The 20,536-nt window shown below is 48.3% G+C and overlaps 1 protein-coding gene across 1 annotated transcript in view; it reads left to right on the plus strand.

The window, feature by feature from the left end:
* Positions 1 to 20,536, plus strand: part of Grik4 (glutamate ionotropic receptor kainate type subunit 4) — a 431,262-nt gene that overhangs the window by 352,337 nt on the left and 58,389 nt on the right. Inside the window, 2 exon segments of the mRNA XM_063255944.1 lie at positions 2,160 to 2,267; positions 9,165 to 9,368. Of these exon segments, the coding sequence (XP_063112014.1) occupies positions 2,160 to 2,267; positions 9,165 to 9,368 (312 nt within the window).

The following is a 20,536-nucleotide window of genomic DNA, read 5'->3' on the forward strand; positions in this document are numbered from 1 at the left end:
GAAGATCCCTCTGGGGACAAGAGCACAGGACGTCAAGCTCAGGCTTTTCAGGCTGTGTGACCCCAGACAGGTTGAGTGGGCTGTCTTTTTGGGTCTCAGTTTCTTGATCTCTTAAGAGAGGTTTGCTGCTTGGTTGTATATCAGGCACTGCTTCCAAAACCCAGGAGCATGCCCAGAACCATTGTGCTCCTGCAGAGGTAAAGACAGCTGCTGCCTCTTCTGGTGGCTTCCTCACAAAGGCACAGAGAGCAGCCTCTGGTCTTTGATTGTCTCCCCTTTGCCAGCTGAAAGCCAGTCCCATTCCCTGAGGGGCTGATGTAACTGGAGGCCCACAAGAGCTTGTCTGGGTGGTCCTGGGTTATCCTGCCCTCTACATCCTTTACCTTCTCCAAGCCAATGAATACGGGAAGCTGAGTGCCACTCGCTGGGACCACGGGCTCTTTTGCACCATAGTGCAGGGGAGAGAGGCAAGTGTGAGCCACATCTTTACTGTTGGAGCATCCAGAAGAGAACCTAGAGCCCTGTGCTAGGAAACAGAGCCACATAGCACCCATGGGACTCACAGAGTTCTCCAGGGAGGCTGCTGCTGGTTCTGGAGACACCTGGGACAGGTGGCAGTGCAGCCAGCTGCCAGCTTTCTCTCTGGCTGCCCACCTCAGACACTCAGTGACAAAAGCCACTTGTTGGGGAGTCCGGCTACCAGTACTATATCAGAAGTTGATATATGTACACTATATACAGTTTACTTATCTATACATCATGTGTTTTTATATTATTTGCATATACATTTATATAATATATATCTAGATATACAAAGGATTCCACTGGGGAAAGTGATCTCACAGTCCACTGCTGTTGAATTTAGGCTTAGGTAACTTCCTCAATTACCTAACTTAAGGGGAAAAAATTTAAGTCGTGGATTTTTGTTTCACAAGATGTCTTTAAGACAGTGGGGTAGTCAACAGGAATATATTGTACATTTAAGATAACAACATGCAACATATTAGTGTTAATGTCCTATGATTTTTTTGAAATTCTATATAATTTCTATCCTTTTTTTCTGTTTTGCTTTTTTAAAATAAAAAAATTTAAATTTTTTTGAGAGGCTAGATCTCATGTTGTGTTTTCACCACAAAATAAAAATGAAACAAAAGGCAATAAAATGAAAATTAAGCAAAAGGGAATTGGAAAGAAAATCACATTTGCTGAGTGCCTGGCTAAATACATCCTCACAATCACCCAAAAAAATGTTATTATTGTTCCCACTTGGCAGATGAAAAAGCAGGCCCTGTGAGTTTAGAAACCCTCTTGAGGTTCCATGGTGACTGTGTGCCCAAGTCTGGGTAGATGTGGAGTGTGTCAGAAAGGCCATCAGTGATGGCACTTGTCTGTGACAGAAGGTGGGGAGTTCTTGACACCCCCATTTACAGATGAGACTGAAGGTCTCAGGTACCTTCTCTAAACTATCAGATCGAGCAAAGGTATCAGCCAGATATCTGGACCTTTCCTCTTCTGGCTCATTAGTTCATTCATTCATTTTGTTTGACCATTCCGCAAACACTTATTTAAAAAAATGTTTTATTAGTCCATGTTTCCAGGACATAATGACTGCATTCGCTGTGGGCTTTGGTGCATGGATGTAGCACATCTTAAGTTTTTCCTCTCCCTTTCTTTCATCTCTTGGTTTCCTTAGCAAACATTTGTTAAAAGTCAAGTGTATGCCATTCCCCCCAATATAACCATTCTGATTCTTACTTAGATGATAATTACTGAAGGCAAAGTGGAATACAAGAGCACTGTAGCTCATCCCTGCCTAAAAAGAATGGGATTCCCGTTTCCCATTCCCTTCTGGACAGCTTTTTTTTTTTTTTTTTTTTTTTTTATCAGTACCTGGGATCCAACTCACGACTGCCTGCTTGCAAGGCAGGTGCTTATGCTGCTGAGCTAAGTCCCCAGCCCCTAGCCAGCTTTTCTGAACACATTTACTTCTCCATTTTCCTCACCCAGTCTTTGCTCCTTCTTTCCCGAACCCTAACGGGCCCTTTTCCCTCAAGCCTGTAGCCCTCTGGAGTCCTCTGGGCTCCTGCAGTTGCAGGAGGCCTGCAACTGTGCGGGCTCCTTTCTGTGTCTTCCCAATCCTTTCGCATTGGTCTCCTCAGATTGGCCAGTGGCACGTGGCAGAGGGCCTCAGCATGGACAGCCGTCTCTACGCCTCGAACATCTCCGACAGCCTCTTCAACACCACCCTAGTCGTCACCACCATCCTGGTAAGCAGGGGTCTCCTAAGCCTCCCAGCTGCCACTCCTCGGGGTGCCTCCCTCCCAGAGCCTTAAGAGCTCACAGGCTTCCCTGGGAGCGCTCATCACAGTGCAGAGGCCAATTTATGACAGTGTAATTACACTCAAGTTGCTGTTTCATATGGAAATGATATTTGATGAACTCCCAGGCAGCTGAGGAAAGGCATTGGAGGGGAAGAGCCTACAGTTTGGAGGCCTCTTTCAGGAGTTCCTTGATGGCCAGGGGACCTTCCTGTGTAGGTGGGGGTGCTGGATACCCTGCGGGGCCACTCTCTTTCCCAGCAACCTACCTTGCTTGGGACCTGCTGTATATACAATGAATGCCCCTCTAACTTCCAAGTGGATACCTCAAAATGTCTGTGGTTTTCAATGGCTGCTCTTCACTTTCTGGTGGTACAAAGAGAGTTCTCAGTGACTCCCAGGGCAGAGGACCATCTCTGCCTTTCTGTTTAATTTCCAAGTTGACCCCTCGCCCCTGTCCCTGCCATGTGCCAGGTGTGGTGCTTAGTCACAGAAGCCAAAGATGAGTAAAAATCTCTATCCTCCCCGAGGTTATATTTAGCAAATGAGATAAGCCAGGTGCATACACAGCCAATGTATTATTTGTGTGTGTCCCCCGCCCAGGACCTAATATTTTAAAAGATTTGTCAGTTAAACCAACTGTATATATTAAGCAACAATAATTAGGTTTTTCCCTCCCTTCTCCCCTTTTTAACTAGTCAAAAGTATATTTTCCTCCCTTACACACCTTCTTGTCAGCATTAACCAGTGTGGTGACAGTATTTCAGCCCAAAGCAGAGACCATGTACGGTAAAGCATGCTCAGCCTTCTCCCTGCCAAATGTGCAAGGTCTGTCCCATTTCTTTTAAGCTTTTTGAGATAATAACAATAATAATAAAAACTCAGGGATCTCTAGCATGACCTTCACCGGAGTCACAAAGGTAGAGCTGTGGGAGACAGAGGAGACAGAGGTTCCATCCCTCACACAGGTCAGCGACGCCTTAAGAAGAGACGTTTAAGACTGACTCAGAAAGACAGGAACAATTGGAGAGATGAAAGGGAATGAGGGGAGCATTGTTAGGTGATTAGGAAAGGCTGAGAAGTGTGAGCTCTCCTCAGAAATAGGCACTGTAAGGAAAGAGAGAGAGCAAGCCCAGAAAACCGTTGATTTGGTAAGCAGTGGGCCGCTGAATATTTGCATTTATTCACCCAGTGAATGTGTATTGCATGCTGCTCCATACTTGACACCATTGTAGGCACTCGGGTCCATCGGTGAGCCAGACACAGAAACCCCTGCCTGTAGGAGATTCCGTGCCAGTGAGAGGGAGAATAAGAAATCAATACAGCTTGAATGTTCCTTATTCAAAATGCTTAGGGCGTGTTTCAAATTGCATAGTTTTTCAGGTTTTAGGATTTTTATCCAAAACTTTTACCAGGTTAACATCCTTGATTCAAAAATTCAAAATTGGACACACATGACAGTATCATGTCAAATTCAAAAAGTTCCCAGTTCGGAGTATTGTAAGATTTTGGCATTTTGGATCCCCATCCCCAGTGATAAATTAGAAGATGTGAAGCCGAAGGTCAAAAGATAGAGCTGGGAGCTGGGGACATGGGTTTGGGGCACTGAGGGGGAAGTGGTGTTAAAACCCAGGTGATGGGTTAGGTCTGCACAGAAAGCTGGTGCAGGTGAGAGGCGGCCTGGGGAGGAGCAGCTGCAGTGAAGGACAGAGACAGCAGCCCCAGCTCCCAAGGGTTTCAGGCTCTCCCCGTCCCAGCCCCACCCTTAGTTTCTCTGAACAGTGAGGAACGCCAGGAAGGTTAGAGGTGGTGGTGTACCCATTCAGGCTGAGGGCTGGAGACAGTGGCTGAGCTGCACTGGGGAGCCCACAGCCGCACTGTTGGGATAGCCTTCCTGCTGTCTTTTTAACCCCTGAAAAGCTTCGGGAGTCTGTTCCTTCCTCCTTGTCCTCCTCCTCTTCCTCCTCCTCTTCCTCCTCCTCTTCCCCCTCCTCCTCCTCCTCCTCCTCCTCCTCCTCCTCCTCCTCCTCCTCCTCCTCCTCCTCCTCTTCTTCTTTAATCTGCCTTTGCTCTGAAGGTGTTTGCCAATCTGGTCAATGTGGGGCTTTGATTTTAGAGCACTTATGGGGAGAGAAGAGTAATAGTGAAGGTCAGAGACCTTCTCAAGGAGAGCCTGGAGGAGTGCCCCCCACTTTATAAGGTTTGGGTGGATTCCTGCCCTACCTGGCTGTCTTATTACCAAAAGGAGCAGGAAAAAAGAAAAAGAAAATATGGAAAGCTTGTCTCTGGAATTGTGGTCATAGGTCTGCCTTTCTGAGAATTTTTAGCCTAGCTTTACACTGGGTAGTAAGTAATTCAAAAGATCAAGCCTGAATTTAAGGTGTTTTGGTGTGGTAATGCCTTCAGGCTTCCTACAGGAGCAGGTTTAAAACCTCTTGGGAGAAAGTTATCTTCATTGGGAGATACAAAACTTCAATTTTTTAAAGACAATAGTTTGTAGTGCATTGTATCATGAGTTAGAACCAATAGAAATAGCCTCGAAAGACTTCGTTTATTAGAAGAGCCAAATGTGGTGGTAGGGGGCTGAGGCAGGAGGATCACTTGAGCTCAGGAGTTTGGAGCCAGACTGGGCAATGTCACAAATTCCCATGTCAAAAAATGAAAGTAATTCTTCAGTATGTGGGCTGCTCCCCCATCCCCACACTGGGGTTCAAACCAGAGGTTGTCTATCACTGAGCTACATCTCCAGCCCCTCTTACTTTTTATTTTGAGACAGGATCTAACTAAATTGCCCAGGTGAGACTTTGGCCTTCAGTCTTCCTGTCTCAGCCTCCCTTAGTGCTGGGATCACGGATGTGTGCCCAGTTCCCTTCTATCCATTCACAGCCTACACCCCAATCCGGAAACCAGGCCCATCTGCCTCTTGCCCTCAGCTGCCCCACGTTGACCTCACAGCTTGCTTCTCGGTTGTTCTGTCTGTCTGCCCTCCTCCTCCTCAGCTGAAATCAGAGCTGTCCTGTGAGTTCCTTCCCACCGCCCCTCATCAGGGCTGGCCCACCTCACCTTCTCACCCTGCCTGCTGCTCCGGATCTGTGTCATGCCCCTCCCATCTTCGCATGTGCTCTTCCTCCACCTGGAACACCCTTCCCTGAATTCCTGCTTCCTGCCGAAAAGGAGGAAGATGCTGCACACCCTCACACCTCCGTTCAGTGGTCACCTCTCCATGGAGTCTTCCCTTGTCGGGTTCCTGTGCTCTTCTTCATCTGTGTTTTCCCACCCCCTCTGATGTGGCACGTCTTCCTGAGAGGTGACAGTTTGCATATAAAAGTTCTATAAAAGAGCTTCTCTAAGATTTGGGGGCCTGACACAAGCAGGAGCTCAGTAATTAGAATTTGAGTGGAGGAATTCCTGGTGAATCTGGGAGAGGAATTTTAAGGAATTCCTTAGAAACCAGGAAGATCTGGGGAGGGAGACGGGGGACTTGCTGGGTTGTACTTCCGCCTGGGATTTCAGCTGTGCTCAGAGCCTGCATAGAGTCCATGACTGCGCACCGAGACCACTGGGTCCTGTTTCCAGGCTGGGAGTCACTCCGAGCTGCACGTGTGTGTGCCTGTGTGCATTCACGTGCTCCCACACCCACATGTGGGTGCATGAGGGGGGCTGACAGGACGGCTCCCGTAAGAGGTGCTGTTTAGCAAAACAGTGAGCACAACTCAACATAAGATCAGCATTGGCTGTCTTCTTATGCATGTGTGTCTGCATGTCAGAGACGGCGGATGGGAAAGACCAGGAAACATGGTCCTCGCTCAGTCCCTAGGTGACCATTTGTGGGGTTTCCCTTGTAAATCGTAATCTGGAATGATTTATCCTTTAAAGCTCTGTACGTATCTATGTCATCTCTTACTCATGTCAGGGTACACTTGGGACGTGTGAATGATTTATTGGTTAATACCAGCAAACACATAGATGGGTCTTGGCTCCCACCCTGCAGTCAGCCCCCTGTACCTCCCACAGTGCCAGGAAGCCCCAGGCTTACAGATTTTGGCTTTCCAGTACATCTCCTCCCTCCAAGATCAGCCTTGTGGATATTTACTTCGAACAAGTCAGTGAATTTTAAAGTAACTGCAGAGTAGAGGTATGTAGAGAGGAGAGTTTTGTGATACCCTTTAGGATAATTAGAGACACCCTGGTCCCGGGATGGGGCCCTTAGCCAAGCCCTGTCCATGATGTCATTTTCTGTACTACAGTCTACAAGTGCTTAGCACTGGTGGGTAGGGTTAGTCCCAGGCCCTACGTCCCTCTGCCTGGTCGCTGCACTCAGGGGCCGAGGGGAAGACACTGGAGGGCAGTCCTAACCCTGGCCATGAGCACACGGGGCTTCTGAGCAGCAGGTTGGCATGGGAGGAGACTTCAAAGACAGCAGTGGGCTGGGTCAGGTAGAAAACGGGGAGGAGAAGATGGGGAAGAGAGAAGCCCTGGAGCCAGGTGGCATGTGTGAAAGGCAGGGAAGCTGGTCCATGTCTTTGCTGATCACTAATCAGAGCCACTAGGTCACCTTCAACTCAGAGTTCCTGTTCCCTGATACACAGCCCAGTTCCACCCCACTTTCCACTACGTCACACTCACAAAACCGCTCTCCCATCCTTCGTCATGACCTCTGGTCTGCCTGGCACGCTAGTTCTACCCAATCACGCCCTCCCCCAGGCAGAAGCCCCAGTCCAGTTCAAACCCAGCGACTCAGCATTGAAGCACTTCCCTCTCTTGGCTTCCAGAATCACCTCCACATGGCACTAAGCCATCTCCCCTCATACCTGTCCCCAAGCCTGATTGTCTCTGTGATCCCTGCTCCCAGCTGCCAGTCTGCATTTGTCCTGTCTTCAGCTGAGCCTTGGCAGTCCCCTGTGCTCAGCTCTTCTCTCTGCCTCCATTTCCACTGTGTAGTCCTGCTGAAGCTTCTCGTACACCAAGCCTTTGGTCCTGCCTACCTGCCTCACCTTGGTACCACCTTTGGGGTTGGTGTGGGTTCACCTCCTCTCTGTGTCCTCTGTACCCGTACTCTGCACCTTACCCCAGCTGCCTGCCTGGCCCCACACACTCTGGGCTCTGTGTCCACTGCTGTTTCGAGGACCTTGCTCTTTCTGCCGCTCCCTCTCTTTGCCTCTCTAACTTCCTTTTGCAGGGATGACTTGTTGCCTAGCTACAGATGTGCTCTGGTATCTCCCCATCGCTGCCACACCACCTACCCTGCTGCCCTTCAGTGATGCTCCATTTTAGGGAGTTACAGGATCAGGACCAGGCACGCCCACGGGGACCCTCTGTCCTGTTTGTGGAAGGGCACTGCAGCTCAGCTCCAGGGAAGGCCTGACTTAGAGGAGCTGGGTGGCGAAGGACCTGCTCTTTGCTTGCTGCCTGTTCCCTCTCCCAGCTTCTCCAGATGCTGGTCCATGTGCTCCCGCATGCTTTCATGACTCCTGGTCCTTGCAGAGGCTGGCCACCCCGCTGTGTCTCCAACACCTCTGAAGACCGCATGACCTGTGACCTGGCTGCTTTCTCCTCCTTCAAACTCCTTTCCTCTTGAGTTTCCATGCCTATGCATTCCTGGTATCCATGGATACACTTCCCTTTTCTGCTCTCAAAGATCAGCCTCCCCCACCCCAGGCGAGACCTCCTGTTACTCTTCTGTCCTGTCTCACTTCTTCCCCCCATGGTGTCACCCTTTCTGCACCTCCTGCCTTCGCCTCTGTGCAGACGCCTCCCAGACCCTGTCCCCCTTTAACCTCCTCTCACATATTAAACACCTGCCAGTGATTTCCTCCTGGATAGCCTGCCACCATGCCAAATCCAACATGTCCCAAACCTTCTTCCCTCCCAAGCCAGGACAAGGATGATACTATTCTCAGTCACCCACCCAGGTGTCAAGAGTCCAGGTTCTGTCCCCTGCACTCAGCACTCAACCAGTCATCAAGCCTGCTCTTCCCTGTGTCTCTTACATCCTTGCAGCTCTCTGCAGACCAGGCTGAGCCACTTGCAGCTCAGCATAGCGTCACACGCCAAGAGAAGACCTATCCTGGTCCCTCTCTTAATACTTGATATTCTTTGCTCACAGCTTTCTATCTGTAAACCAAAGATGCTCCGTCTTATGTAATTTGCAGTTGCCTCATCCTGGCACTGAGGCTTGTATGGACCCTAACTCATCATTCTGAATTTTTCCTCCCTCACACCTGATCTCCAGCTAAAGCGGAGGAGCCATCAGGGCTGTGAGAGGGTCACACTCCGTCTCACCTGGGATTGTGCCCAGTCATGCCTTTCTCCTGCCCTTTATGCCCTTCATTCCTCTCCCTTTCATCTGCCAGTGTCCTGCTGTCCTCCAGAGCCCAGTGGGGATCCCACCTCCTCCATAGCCTTCTCTGGAAAGCTCACCACCTGCCCTCTTCCTGGTACTCTGCCTTGGATCACAGCGACTCATGTCACGTTCTTAACCACCCTAGTTTATTCGAAGCATCCTCATGTCCCCTGTCCTCTGTATTTCCCAGCAGCAGGTCCAGGCAATAAGCAAAAGAAAGAGGGAGAGTAAGAGAGAGAGGGATGGAGGAATGTGATGACCTCGTACAGTGACTCCACCCTGTCCATGGGGGGTGCCACTGTGTATTGCTGGTAAGAACAGCACCAGGAAGGGGTGCTTTGAGGAATGGGTGAGGGGAGGGCAGTGCATTGCCACTGCCAATGTAGCCCATTACCCAAAGCCCATCTTGTCCCTAACTTTCACATCCCAGTGGGCCTTCCCTGTCCTGTGTGGCAAGATGCCAGAGTTAAGATGAGAATGACAGCTGCCCAGTTTTGCTGCAGGAAAACCCGTATTTAATGCTGAAGGGGAACCACCAGGAGATGGAAGGCAATGACCGCTATGAAGGCTTCTGTGTAGACATGCTCAAGGAGCTGGCCGAGATCCTCCGGTTCAACTACAAGATACGCCTGGTCGGAGATGGTGTGTACGGTGTGCCAGAGGCCAACGGCACCTGGACAGGCATGGTCGGGGAGCTAATTGCTCGGGTAAGGAGTGGACACGACCTGCATGCATGGATGGACCGGGAGGGCGAAGGAAGGGTGCAAAGTTGTGCTGTATACCCATGAGACTTTCAGTGACATGTGCCCTCATTCGTGACTTCTTCATTTGTTTGTCCATTCATTTCATGAAACTTTAGGGAGCCGGCATGGGGGATGTGCCTTGAAAAACAAGACCGTGTGATCCCTGCCTCAGGGCCTCCCAGTACTCCCCAGGAATAAATCCTTGATGCCCATTACCATGGATGCAGGAGTGTAGCTTCTATTTTTGGATAATACAGATGATTTTGTGTATTCGGATGATTTTGTGGCTCATCACCACCACCGTGCCCCGACAGAGCTCGATGCACCCTAGGAAAGTAGAACACACAGCATCTGCTGACTTTGATACTTGAGAGATACTGTCAAGGGATGCATGATTAAATAATATGGTCACCTGTCAGAGGAGGCGGTCACAGTGATGTTAGTTTGTTCCTTCTTGTGTCATTCTCTACTATCATAATGTCCTTTTATAGACCAAGAGCCAAGGTATACTTGGATGTGCTGCAGATTTCTGGGGTGAAAGTGGACACTTGATTAAAATGCAGGGGAGCATCCTAGAATGTCAGTCTTCTGTCAGGTTAGAACAAAGGTGTGGAAAGTTCTTCCAGAGGGAAGTCTCTTGTTTTCATTGTACACACTATTAACAACTGTGAAAATTAATTAAATCATTGCTAATTCACTGTCTGAATTTCTGCAACTGAGTTCCAGTGATCAGGACAGGTTATAAAGACCCAGTGCAGAAAACGAAGACTTGGTTCTCAGGGTGACCTTGAACCAGCCTCCTGTCTGTGTGCATTTAAGAGCAGAGGAGCTTCTGCAGCCTCCAGGCCTCCTGGTTTGCAAGGTGCTCCCCAGTCACTATATCTCTGTAAATAGACTTTGTGGCCACTTTTTATCCCCCTTTACAAATGAGCACTTTAAAACCCACAGAGCTTAATGACTTGTCCAGAGCCACACAGTTAATATGAGATAAGGCTGGGATTTAAGCCCAGATCCCTATATTTATTGAATTGCAATCACATACTATGTAATGATGTTTGTATGCCGTATTGTGATCTATACTATGACAATAGTCTCATGGATTTCGTCACCTTCTGATGCATCACCATCCTATTCTGCACCATGACAAAACTGCCTACCAACTCATTTCTCAGAATGTATCCTCCTGGTTAAGCAACCTCTGGCTGTAATATGATTTTAATGCTTTACATGTACCAAATTTGGAATATGAGATAACATTTTAAAATCTCAGCCTTCAAGAATAGAAGTATTAGTTGGACTTTAAATAAGCAATCATTGACAGTTCACTGTAAAAAGTTCTGTATAGGCGAGAGCTGTGGAGAGGTGCTGGAGAGCCGAGGCTGGGGGATGCTTACGGTTTGCCTGGTATCTCAGATGGCATCTGCAGTCACACCGAGCAAGCGGTAAAACAGCAAGCCTCATTCAGGGGATGGGAGGTGCGTGGAGCTTCCAGAGGGAGCTGGGTCAGAAGTGAGACCTGCTTGCAAAGGAGACTGGCAAACATGGGGCAGACAGTTTAGCAGAAGGCCTAGAGAATCTGATGGATGGTAGGGTGGGGGGGTCAAGGCTGTGGCAGGAGCCCTTGCCGTCTTTGAGACTGGAATGCATCTCGTGGTCATGCATGTACTTCTGCAGAGAAGGATGTGCTGCCTTTCCCAGGAACCCCTCCAGGAACATTCTTCCTGCTGGGATTCTGTTGGGAAGGCTCAGCCCAGCCCCCATCCCCAAGAATCCAAACTGCCAGGCTTTCCCTACTTTGTCACCACTGGGTCACCTTGAGCCTGGTTTTTCAGCCTGCTCTGGCTACCTGGTGCCTGGTAGAGTGACTTCAGGGATGGTGGAGTCAATGCACAGTCATGTCCTTTTTAGCCCCCTAATGAGCTGTGACAGGGGCTGGCAGGAGAGGGAAAGGAGTCTGGGACTCAAGGACATGCAGTTACATACTGAGTGACTTGGGCAATCAGACAGGGATGTTAAAATTCCCCCCAGCTCATCTTTCAAGAAAAAACGCTGCTGCTTTGATCTCATCAAAACATGGAGATATGGAATTAATTAACTAATTAGCCTATTAATTCCATAACTACTTGTTGAATGTTTTCTACTCTTCTGGAGATAAATTAAAGGTAAAGGGGAAAAAATAAACAAGGACCCCTGTCCTCAGGGCTTATCTGTCCAACAAAGCGGGACAGTAGTAAATGATCATATTTATATGCAATTGTAGTGTGTTATGTGCAAGATGGCAGAATGGAGGAGTCACTGGAGGATAGAGGGACCAGTGTGGACAGGTGAAGAGCATAGTTTGGTGGCTTTCTGAAAAAGGGGTACCTGGGCAAGAGGGAAGAGCCTGTGAAACAGAAGCCTCTACAAATGCCAGTGGGGTCAGGCAGGAATGGGGTGCTGGGACCCCATCTTCCCTCAGTGAGACTTCATTATCTGCTAAGATACTTCTCTATGGTGGTCTGTGGTGGTCTGTGGCCTGGATCCATCCTCTAGGACACATTCTCTAGGTGGTGCCAGAAACCTTTAGCAGAGTTAAAACAGAGAGTTCCCCCTATGACGCTTGGGGCTACTGAATGTCCACAGTGGGCAAAGGCTTTAGAAGTCATCACATCCAATCCTCCCCTTATGCAGATTGAGGTCATGGAGGCCCAGAGTGGCTAAGTTGTCTGACACAGTTCACACAGCTAGTCAGTTCAGAGCCAGCCCTGGTCTGTCTGACTTCAGTACTCGTGACCCAAGAAAGCGTGAATCTTGAGTTTAAGCAGATCTAAGTTAACACATCAATATATCACTTACTGGCTGTGTGTTCTTAGGCAAGCTGTTATCCTTTCTCCCCTCCACTGTTCCACTTCAAATAACGTTTTCTAAAGCGTTAAAGTGATGGTCACACACAACAGAGTATTTGGCATCCAGGAAGTGTAAGAATTGTCTTAGGGTGGGCTCCCTGGAAAACAGATCAGAGCCAAAGGTTACATGCTAAGGCAGGGTTTAGAATTCCAAGGAAGGACGAGGGACGGGAGAGTGACAGGAAAGGGCAGAGCACATGAGAGGCAGTGGGTTAGCGTGCCGCCCATAAAGGTTTTGTACCGAGCATATCTGATTGTTCAGTGTGCAGAGCCTAGTGATTCTGTTGACTCACCCAGGAGTCCTCAGAAGGGAGGGAAGCGTGCATCTGTGAGTCGCATCTCTCCTTGGCTGAATTTCATGCTGAAGGACACCACTTTCCCACACTCCTGAGCTGTGAAACAGAATCCTCTGGTGCCTTCCAAGAAATTAGGTCCCGAGACAACAAAGTCAGGGCTAGAAACGCAAGGTTGATCCTGTTGGTGGGTCCAGTGGCTAGGTGTGGCTACACCCATGACCCCTGTGCAGCACAGGCAGGCAGGTGATCCAGAGTCCTGCACAGGCTCACAGCTCAGCAGAAGTGAGATAAGGCAACACGATGGGTTAGCAAGGACAGGTACAGGCCAGCACAAAGATGATGTGCCGTGATGACATGACCCCAGCCACCCCAGGGACAGAACCTGCTGAGCCCCCCTGCAGTGAGGATGGAGCCTTTTCTTTGTGGATCAGTGGAAAGTAGCTGGCGCTAAGCCATCTTCCCGTGGGTTACTAGGACTGTTGAGAGGAAATATTCATGGACAAGCAAACCCAAGGACAAGAGCAAACCCATAGCCCACGAGTGACTAGTGGCTCGGGTGACCAGTGTCCCTCTTCTTGTTTATGGTTTGTTCTGCTGCAAAGAATCCAGTGAAGCCAACAGCTGTCAGCAGCTCAGAGTGAAAACCACTGTTTGCATTGTACAGGAGCAAACCTGAGTTGCCTTCTTAGGAGCCCAGGAGCCAGACAGAGCCAGTATCCTACCGGTGGCTCTCTGGGGGCCTCTCAGGCTGCACATGTAGAACTTGGGAGTGGAGAGGATGTGCTGGTGTGTGCATATACAGGGCTCCCTCCCACTAGGTCCCCTGGACAAAGCCAGGGCAGTGCAGCAAAGACTACAGCAGCAGAGATGAGGGCTTGATATCAAGGAGAGCCACCAGCAAGGGGCTTGGGGCCTCTGTCTTTGGAGATTTCCCAGGCTATAGCAGCTGCTTGTATGTGCAAGTAATCTGCAGTAAAGAGAGGCACAGGGTTGCCTTAAGTGAAGGCCTGGAGCCTGAGTCTGTTATCATCACATGCCTGGTGGTGGGTAAGGACACATGGCACAGGAGTTCAGGAACAGCATTCAGGCCTGTTCTCCACGTGTATATGAGGATCATCAGAGAATGCCTTTTGTTACAAACCACAGTCCCATTAAAGGGAGGAGTGTGGTTGGAGCTGAAACATGTGGATTCATATAAAAGGGGTCAGTTGGGCACCTACCCCTTCCTGGGGCTGTGTCTGAGTAAGGGGGATAAGAAGGATGGCTGCTTGGGAGACTTGTTTTGTGTTTTGTTTTGTTTTTGATACTGGGGATCAAACTTATGACCTCACGCTTGCTAGGCAGGCACTTATGTCACTGAGTTAAACCCCCAGCATTAGGCTATCAGGTTTGAATTCATTTTGTCCTGGTCACTGTGAGTTCATCTTGGGAGAAAGGAAAGCACATTCAGGAGACAGAGGCCCCATCTGACTTCACAATGCACAACTAAGCGCTGTTGACATTCAGCTCCGTGTTGGCAGAATAGCTCATTTAGCCTCAAAGAGAAAAGGGCTTTGGAAGGCTTAGATTCGAGGCTTATAAGCCTTGGACATCAAATAGCTCTTACCAGTGACACTTTGATTAATTACATGTAAATGAAACTGAAATGCCTCCTTCTATTTCCCCTTCTGGGAAGGAAATTTGCCAGAGACCTGGTGGGGTGATGGTCCGTGGCCTCAGTCCACTGGGAAGCTTGTCCAGAGACATTTTCCTGAACTAAAAAATATTAAAACTAGTCCTCTGGGATCACTTCTCACCTCCAAGCCAGAGACTATTTTAACTACAAATAGGCCATAAAATTCTATTCAGCTTTCTTTCAAATATAGTGATCCAGGGCCCAACTCTTTGCACTTCTGACACTCAGGGAGGGCTTTACTTTACCTTTCTCATGAAGGCTTAGTTTCTGGAATGTATGAAGAAGAAATGGGTTTCAATTCTAACTCAACAGAGTGTTCATGCATTCCTCCATCAAAGTGCTTACCTTCTGATGAGCACTGTTTCATGTGAGGAGCTGCGTACAAGGAGATCAAGATCTGCCGAAAGAGACAGACAGGTAATCCAGGAATTACTGTAAAGTGGAACACATGCTGTAGTAATAATAGTTATAATGACAGAGGAGAGGCTGAGGATAGAGCTCAGTGGAGTAGCACCCTCTTGGCAAGTGTGATGTGCTGAGTTTCATCCCCACTACACCCCCAATTCTATTGCAGTGGACTGGGGACATAGCTCAATTGCACAAGTGCCTGCCTGGCAAGCACAAGGTCCTGAGTTTTAATTCCCGATAACAAAAAAAAAAGTAATTTAACAAAGGAGGAGGAGGAAGAGAAGGAGGAGGAGAAATAATAATGTCTGGCATTTGTTAAGTGTTTCCCATTGGCCAGGCACTAGTGTAAGCACTTGACTTTGTTAGCTAAATCCTCACAATTGTTGCACAGAAGGTAACAGGGTTCCAAAGGAGGTTCAGAACCTACTGAAAGCCACAGGAGTACTGAGTGGCAGGGATGGATTCGGTAGAGATAGGAACAGGATGTGGTACCGAACCAGGGCAGGGCTCACTGAGGGCAGAAGTCACCCCTTGTCTGGAGGTTTGCTTTCTGTGATTTCAGTTACCCCCAGTAGATCATGATCTGAAAATATTAGGTGGAAATTTCAAGCAATGAGCTATTCATAAGTTTTATATTGTGTGCCTTTGGGGGTAGCCTGTTAAAATCTTGATCCATCCACCCTGATCCATCCACCTCGGATGTAAATTATCCCTTTATGTGGTATATTCACACTGTGTTTCCTACCTAGTATTAGTCACTAACAACTGGGAAGGTTGACTGCTTGGTGTGTCAATATCTATATGCCAATAATTTTTATTTTACTTAAAAATGGCTCAAGGTGTCAAAAGTAGTGATGCTGGCAATTCAGATATGCAAAAGAGGGGCCTCAATATGCCTCATTAAGTGAAAAGGTAAAACTGTATAATAAGTAAAAAAAATTCTGTGCTCCATTTGTTAAGATCTATGGTTAGAATTAAATTCTCTGCCCATGAAATTGTGAAGAAGGAAAAAGAAATCTGTGCTAGTTTTGCTTTTGCACCTCAGCCTGCAAAAGGTATGGCCGTAGCTCATGATAACTTCAGATGGAAAGGGCATTATACTGCAGGGTTCGATATTGGGTACTGTTACATGCATTCACTGAGTGACGTGGGATGTATCTGATGGGTAGAGGGTGCTGAGATACATACTGTGCAGTGCCAGAATCGAGCATGAGAAGGTGCGGAGGGAATAGTGCCTGTGGGATTCAGGTACTTGGAGGACGTGTAAACTGCATTCGGAAGGTTAGTGGAAGGTTTCAAAGAGCAAAAAGGAGAGTGCATAGAAGGCTTCGGTTGTAGGAGGGTACTCTGATGAGTGAGGGGGTTGGATTGGAGGTAGGAAGAGCAGATGTAGATCTACACATTCATTACTCATTAGGGATCCAGGAGGATGGGATGGTCTTGAGTTAAGGCATTTACAGCAAGGGTGTCTGGGAAAGCGTTTAGGTCTTCAGGACCTGCTGAGTAGGGGGAACTTCCCTTTGATGGAGTCTTGTTCCCTTTGGGACAGAGTTACGGTCATTCTGCCTCCCAGAGGTGGGGGAATGAGCTGTTCATTCTCCACTCTGAAAACTCCTTAAAGAGGCCTCCCCTTCCCGAGGGAGGTGTGCCGTTTGACCTCTGTTTATAAACCCCTTTGACATGAAAAGGGTGGAAGTCCATCCAGTCTCGTGTATTGTTCACAGACATTGTAGTCTGAAATAAAAAGTTCAGAATCCTGAACTATGTCTCGGCCACCACTGTCCTCGCTTACCGTTAACCATCCCTCCCTTCACAACGCTGTCTCATTCTGAGTTCTCTAAAGGTTCCTTTTGGCCACTCAGTCCTTTTACTCACCTGATACAAAGCCAGTAAAAGCCATTTCATGACTGCAGCACCTCTTTCTTCCGAGATGACCAGATGGGTCTCCATACCAGTCCTGGACTCTCCTGTCTGTCTCCTGCTCCAGGTGGGATGCGTACTCCCCAGAAAATTACAGTGGGGGCCTCTAGATGACAGCCTGCCGTCAGGGTGAAGCCAGCTACCCTTTTATCTGGTTGATGCCTGCTTTCAGTGGAGGACTCTGTCCTGGGCTTCCTTTGGTATTATCAGGGATCGGAATGGGACTGTCACTTTTCCAGGTGATAGATTACAGCTCCTCTCAGCTCAAAGCCGAGTCTCAAGGAGGGAATGGAGTGGAAGGGGCAGGGAATGGTAGCTCCTAACAAGGACAGAGAGCAGGTAGGAACGCTGATCTCTGTCTCATGGACTCCTTCCCGGGCCATGAGGCAGAGATTAGTTCCCCATACTAACACTCCATCAGGACACGCAGCATTTTTACTTGGTCCAAGTTCAGACACACAGCACATGGCCAGAGCCCAGACTTGCAACCTGTTCAGACCCCAGTCTCATGTTCTTTCTGCTGCACCCAGAGGGCATATGAAGATTCATGGCAGACACAGAGAACAGTTTTGGCCAAGTTTTCCTGTTCTCTGCGTCTGTTTGCTAAGAAAATGGAGAGGAGAAAAGAGGCTGATCCAGGTCAATAGCAATAAAAAGGATGGCTCTGAGCTGCCACTTGGAGAGGGGCACTTGGATGGCACTTATGTCCTCAACCCTTTATTGGGAAAGTGGATGTCATCATGACTGCCTTCTTTTTACAGTCTAAACAAACAGCTCTGAGCAGCTCACACCTGAACCTGCCAGGACTCGGAGCCCAGGTCCCTTTCCTTGGGGAACTTTCCAGCTAGAATCCCAGACTAACACTGGCAGAAATCACTTTAACGTAAGAGCATATGGACTAAGTGTTGTTCCAGAAATATCAAACTGTGTCACCCTGGAATAGAGCAGGAGGCAGAAATGACCTCTGAGTGGGGACCAGTAGATCGGACTCTTTATGGAAAGACCAGCAATCTTGTGAAGGAAGGCACTATTTTAGCCCTAACACCGTACCTGAAGCACAGGAAAGTATGAATAAATGATGCCTGTGAATCGTACAGCATGAGACACTGTGCACTAAAGAGTCCTTGTAAAATAGTCCCTGGAAAGCTCCACTTAGCAGGTATATAGCGACACACATTAGAAAAGCAGGACTTCAGGTGACCAATCAGCGACAGCGATTTAACACTTACTCTGTGTCAGTTGGTGTCCCAGGGTGAAGGACAGATCACATTTGGTTCTGTCTTTGGAAGCTTACAGGTGAGGTGGCATGGGGGTAAGGGAAGCAGAGACAGGTACAGGCCAGGGGAGCCCTGTGCTGGGCAGGATTAAGGAAAGACATTGTAGTGCCACCTATCAATATGCACAGCTGGACTCACCTCTATGAAGCAGGCTGAGCCTGGTCCTTCCCTGGCATCACAGAACAGCAGGCTCACTGAAGGCCAGCTGCATATTCAGGGAAAGACCTCAGAGTCCTGCCTGCCCATCCACGGTTGCCTGCGATGGATATTTTTCCACTAAAGTTGTTGTCACGAGGAGTGTTAAAGGGTTTGGAGTTAGTACAGTGAGGTTCAGATCTGCCTCAGCAGCTTCAGACTGGGAGCTCCTCCAAACCCCAGGGGTGGGTGTCTGGAGCAGCCTGGGAAACTTGTCAGAGGATTCACTCCCAGGGAATTCTTTTCACTTTCCCTGCTGAGTGCTGGCTGTTGAGAGGAGTCAAAGGTCTGCAGAGGAAATAAGAATGTGTTAATTAAGGCACCTGAAAGCCCTCTAAGAGATTAGCTTGCTTTTAAGCAGAAGAGACAAGCAGTTGGGAACTGATTTGGGCCAGCGGCAGGAAAGGAAGCTATGAATGGTGGCATCTTAATGTCTTCTAAGAATGCTGGTGCCAGCCCTACCTGTGCGCAGTAGAGAGGCTGTTCCCTGCAGACTTTGCTATGCACCAGTGTGTGTCTTCCAGAGCTGCAGTTAAACAGCAGGGACTCCTCCTCTGCCTTGCTCCCCAAGGACCTTCTCGTTCACCACCCACAATTAGAAGTTCTGCTTCTGATTACTCCTCATGCCTGAGTCTCTGAGGTTGGTAACCGAAGTTCTTTGACTCCTATTTTCCCCATGAATGAGATCCTATTTCCGGACCCAGGGCTCTGACCTTATTGATCCTGCTGATAAATTTTGTGTCCTTAGCCAGTATTTCCTGTCCCAAGATGCACTGATTTAACATTGGTTGAGGCTTCAGGTTGAGTAACACAGTTTCTCCTTTCAGAGTTCACATTCTACATACACAGAGCTCCCACAAAGTTATGCGGGCTGTGTTGCTCAAAGAGTGAACATGGCCTGAAACCCAGCCCCTCTCTTCTCACCGAGCATGTGCTTGGGTGGGAGAGTTTCTCTATCCACCTGCCGTAGATTTTCTTCCTGCAAAGATGCCTTCACCTTGCCAAGCCATATGCCCAAAAGTCTGCTGGGAGAGTTGATTTTTGTTATTCATACAATGGTCCTCCTTGTGCTAGGAATGAGGCCCAGTGTATAAAAATAAAATGAGCCCATAGCATGTGATATATGCAGAATGGAATCATGTGCTAAATCCTACTGGAGCACAGAGAAAAAGAGAAGTCAATCAGCTGCAGGGAGCCAGGCAAGGTTTTAAAGCAGAGCTAATGAAAATTATAGTTATTGTTTATTGAGTACCTACTCCCTGTAAGACATTTATTATGCGAGATTTTCTCTCTGCACAACAATCTTATAAGATAAATATTATTCACATTTTATAACAATGATGCAGAGGTTAATTTTCACTTCTCGAAGAGGCAACTCGGGTCATATAACTAACAAGTGATTCATCTGAAATTCAAAGCCAAGGCTGTCTATCCAAGCACATGGTCGCTTAAACCCACCTTGGTGCTTCGAGGGAACCAACAGTCGAGAAATTGACAAGCAAGAGAAAGGAATGGGTTGCAAGCAGAAGAAACTATCTGGAGTCTGAAATGCAGCGCACATTTAAGGAACATCTACATTACGGTGTGGCTGCATAGGGTGAAGGACCTCAGATGACACTGAAGAGGCAGACCAAGGCCAGCTTGTGAAGGTTATCACAAGTGGTGAGGAGATAAGACTGCATGGCAAAGGAATGGACAGTCCATGGAGTTTCTTAAGCAGGGAACTGATATGGTGTCACCTTTGATTTACAAATACACTCTGTATTCTCAAAGCATGACCCAAGCATCAGCATCACCTAAAACTTGCCAGAAATGTAAAATCTGAGGCCCCATCCAGATTTACTTTCCAGAAACTCTGGGAAGAGAGGCAGCAACATAACAGGCCCTGCAGGGGGCGCTGCTCACCCATGTGGCTGGAGAACAACGGTCCCTAATACAGCATGAGTTTAAGAATCCCTGGTGCCTACGACATTGTGTACATGCATGGAGTGGGAAAGAGCTAGAAGCAGAGACCACTGCAGTGACTACTTGAATGATGACCGTGGCAGTAGGAGTTGAGTAGTGGTAATAGTTTAAACAGGCGCTTCAGAGATAAAATGATGGGCCTGGATTATTGAATAGAGACAGAGCAGGGAAGGGAAGGAGAGGGACAACTCCAGGATGACTCCTGAACTGCTTTGGATGGCAGATGGAGAGGAAAGTCACTGGCAGTACATAGGAAAACAGTAGCTTTACATGGCAGAGGTGAGCCGTCGGTGACATGGGCACAGTAAGTTGCTAAGCTGGGTACGGAAGGCCAGCAAGAGCACACAGCAGGGTCTGAGCTCCAGGTGGGTTTGCCAGCAACAGGTGATGGTGACATGAGAGGACCGTGCTCACCTTGTCCTAACAGGGACGTCCCACCTTCCCACCCGTCTGTCCTTCAGGTATACATCCTTTCTTTGCAGATTTATGTCTCTCTTCTTGCCTTCTGCAG

Source organism: Cavia porcellus, unplaced genomic scaffold, assembly GCF_034190915.1.
Source record: "Cavia porcellus strain 051 isolate PalLab524CR breed Dunkin Hartley unplaced genomic scaffold, mCavPor4.1 scaffold_9, whole genome shotgun sequence".
Classification (NCBI taxonomy): Eukaryota; Metazoa; Chordata; class Mammalia; order Rodentia; family Caviidae; genus Cavia; species Cavia porcellus.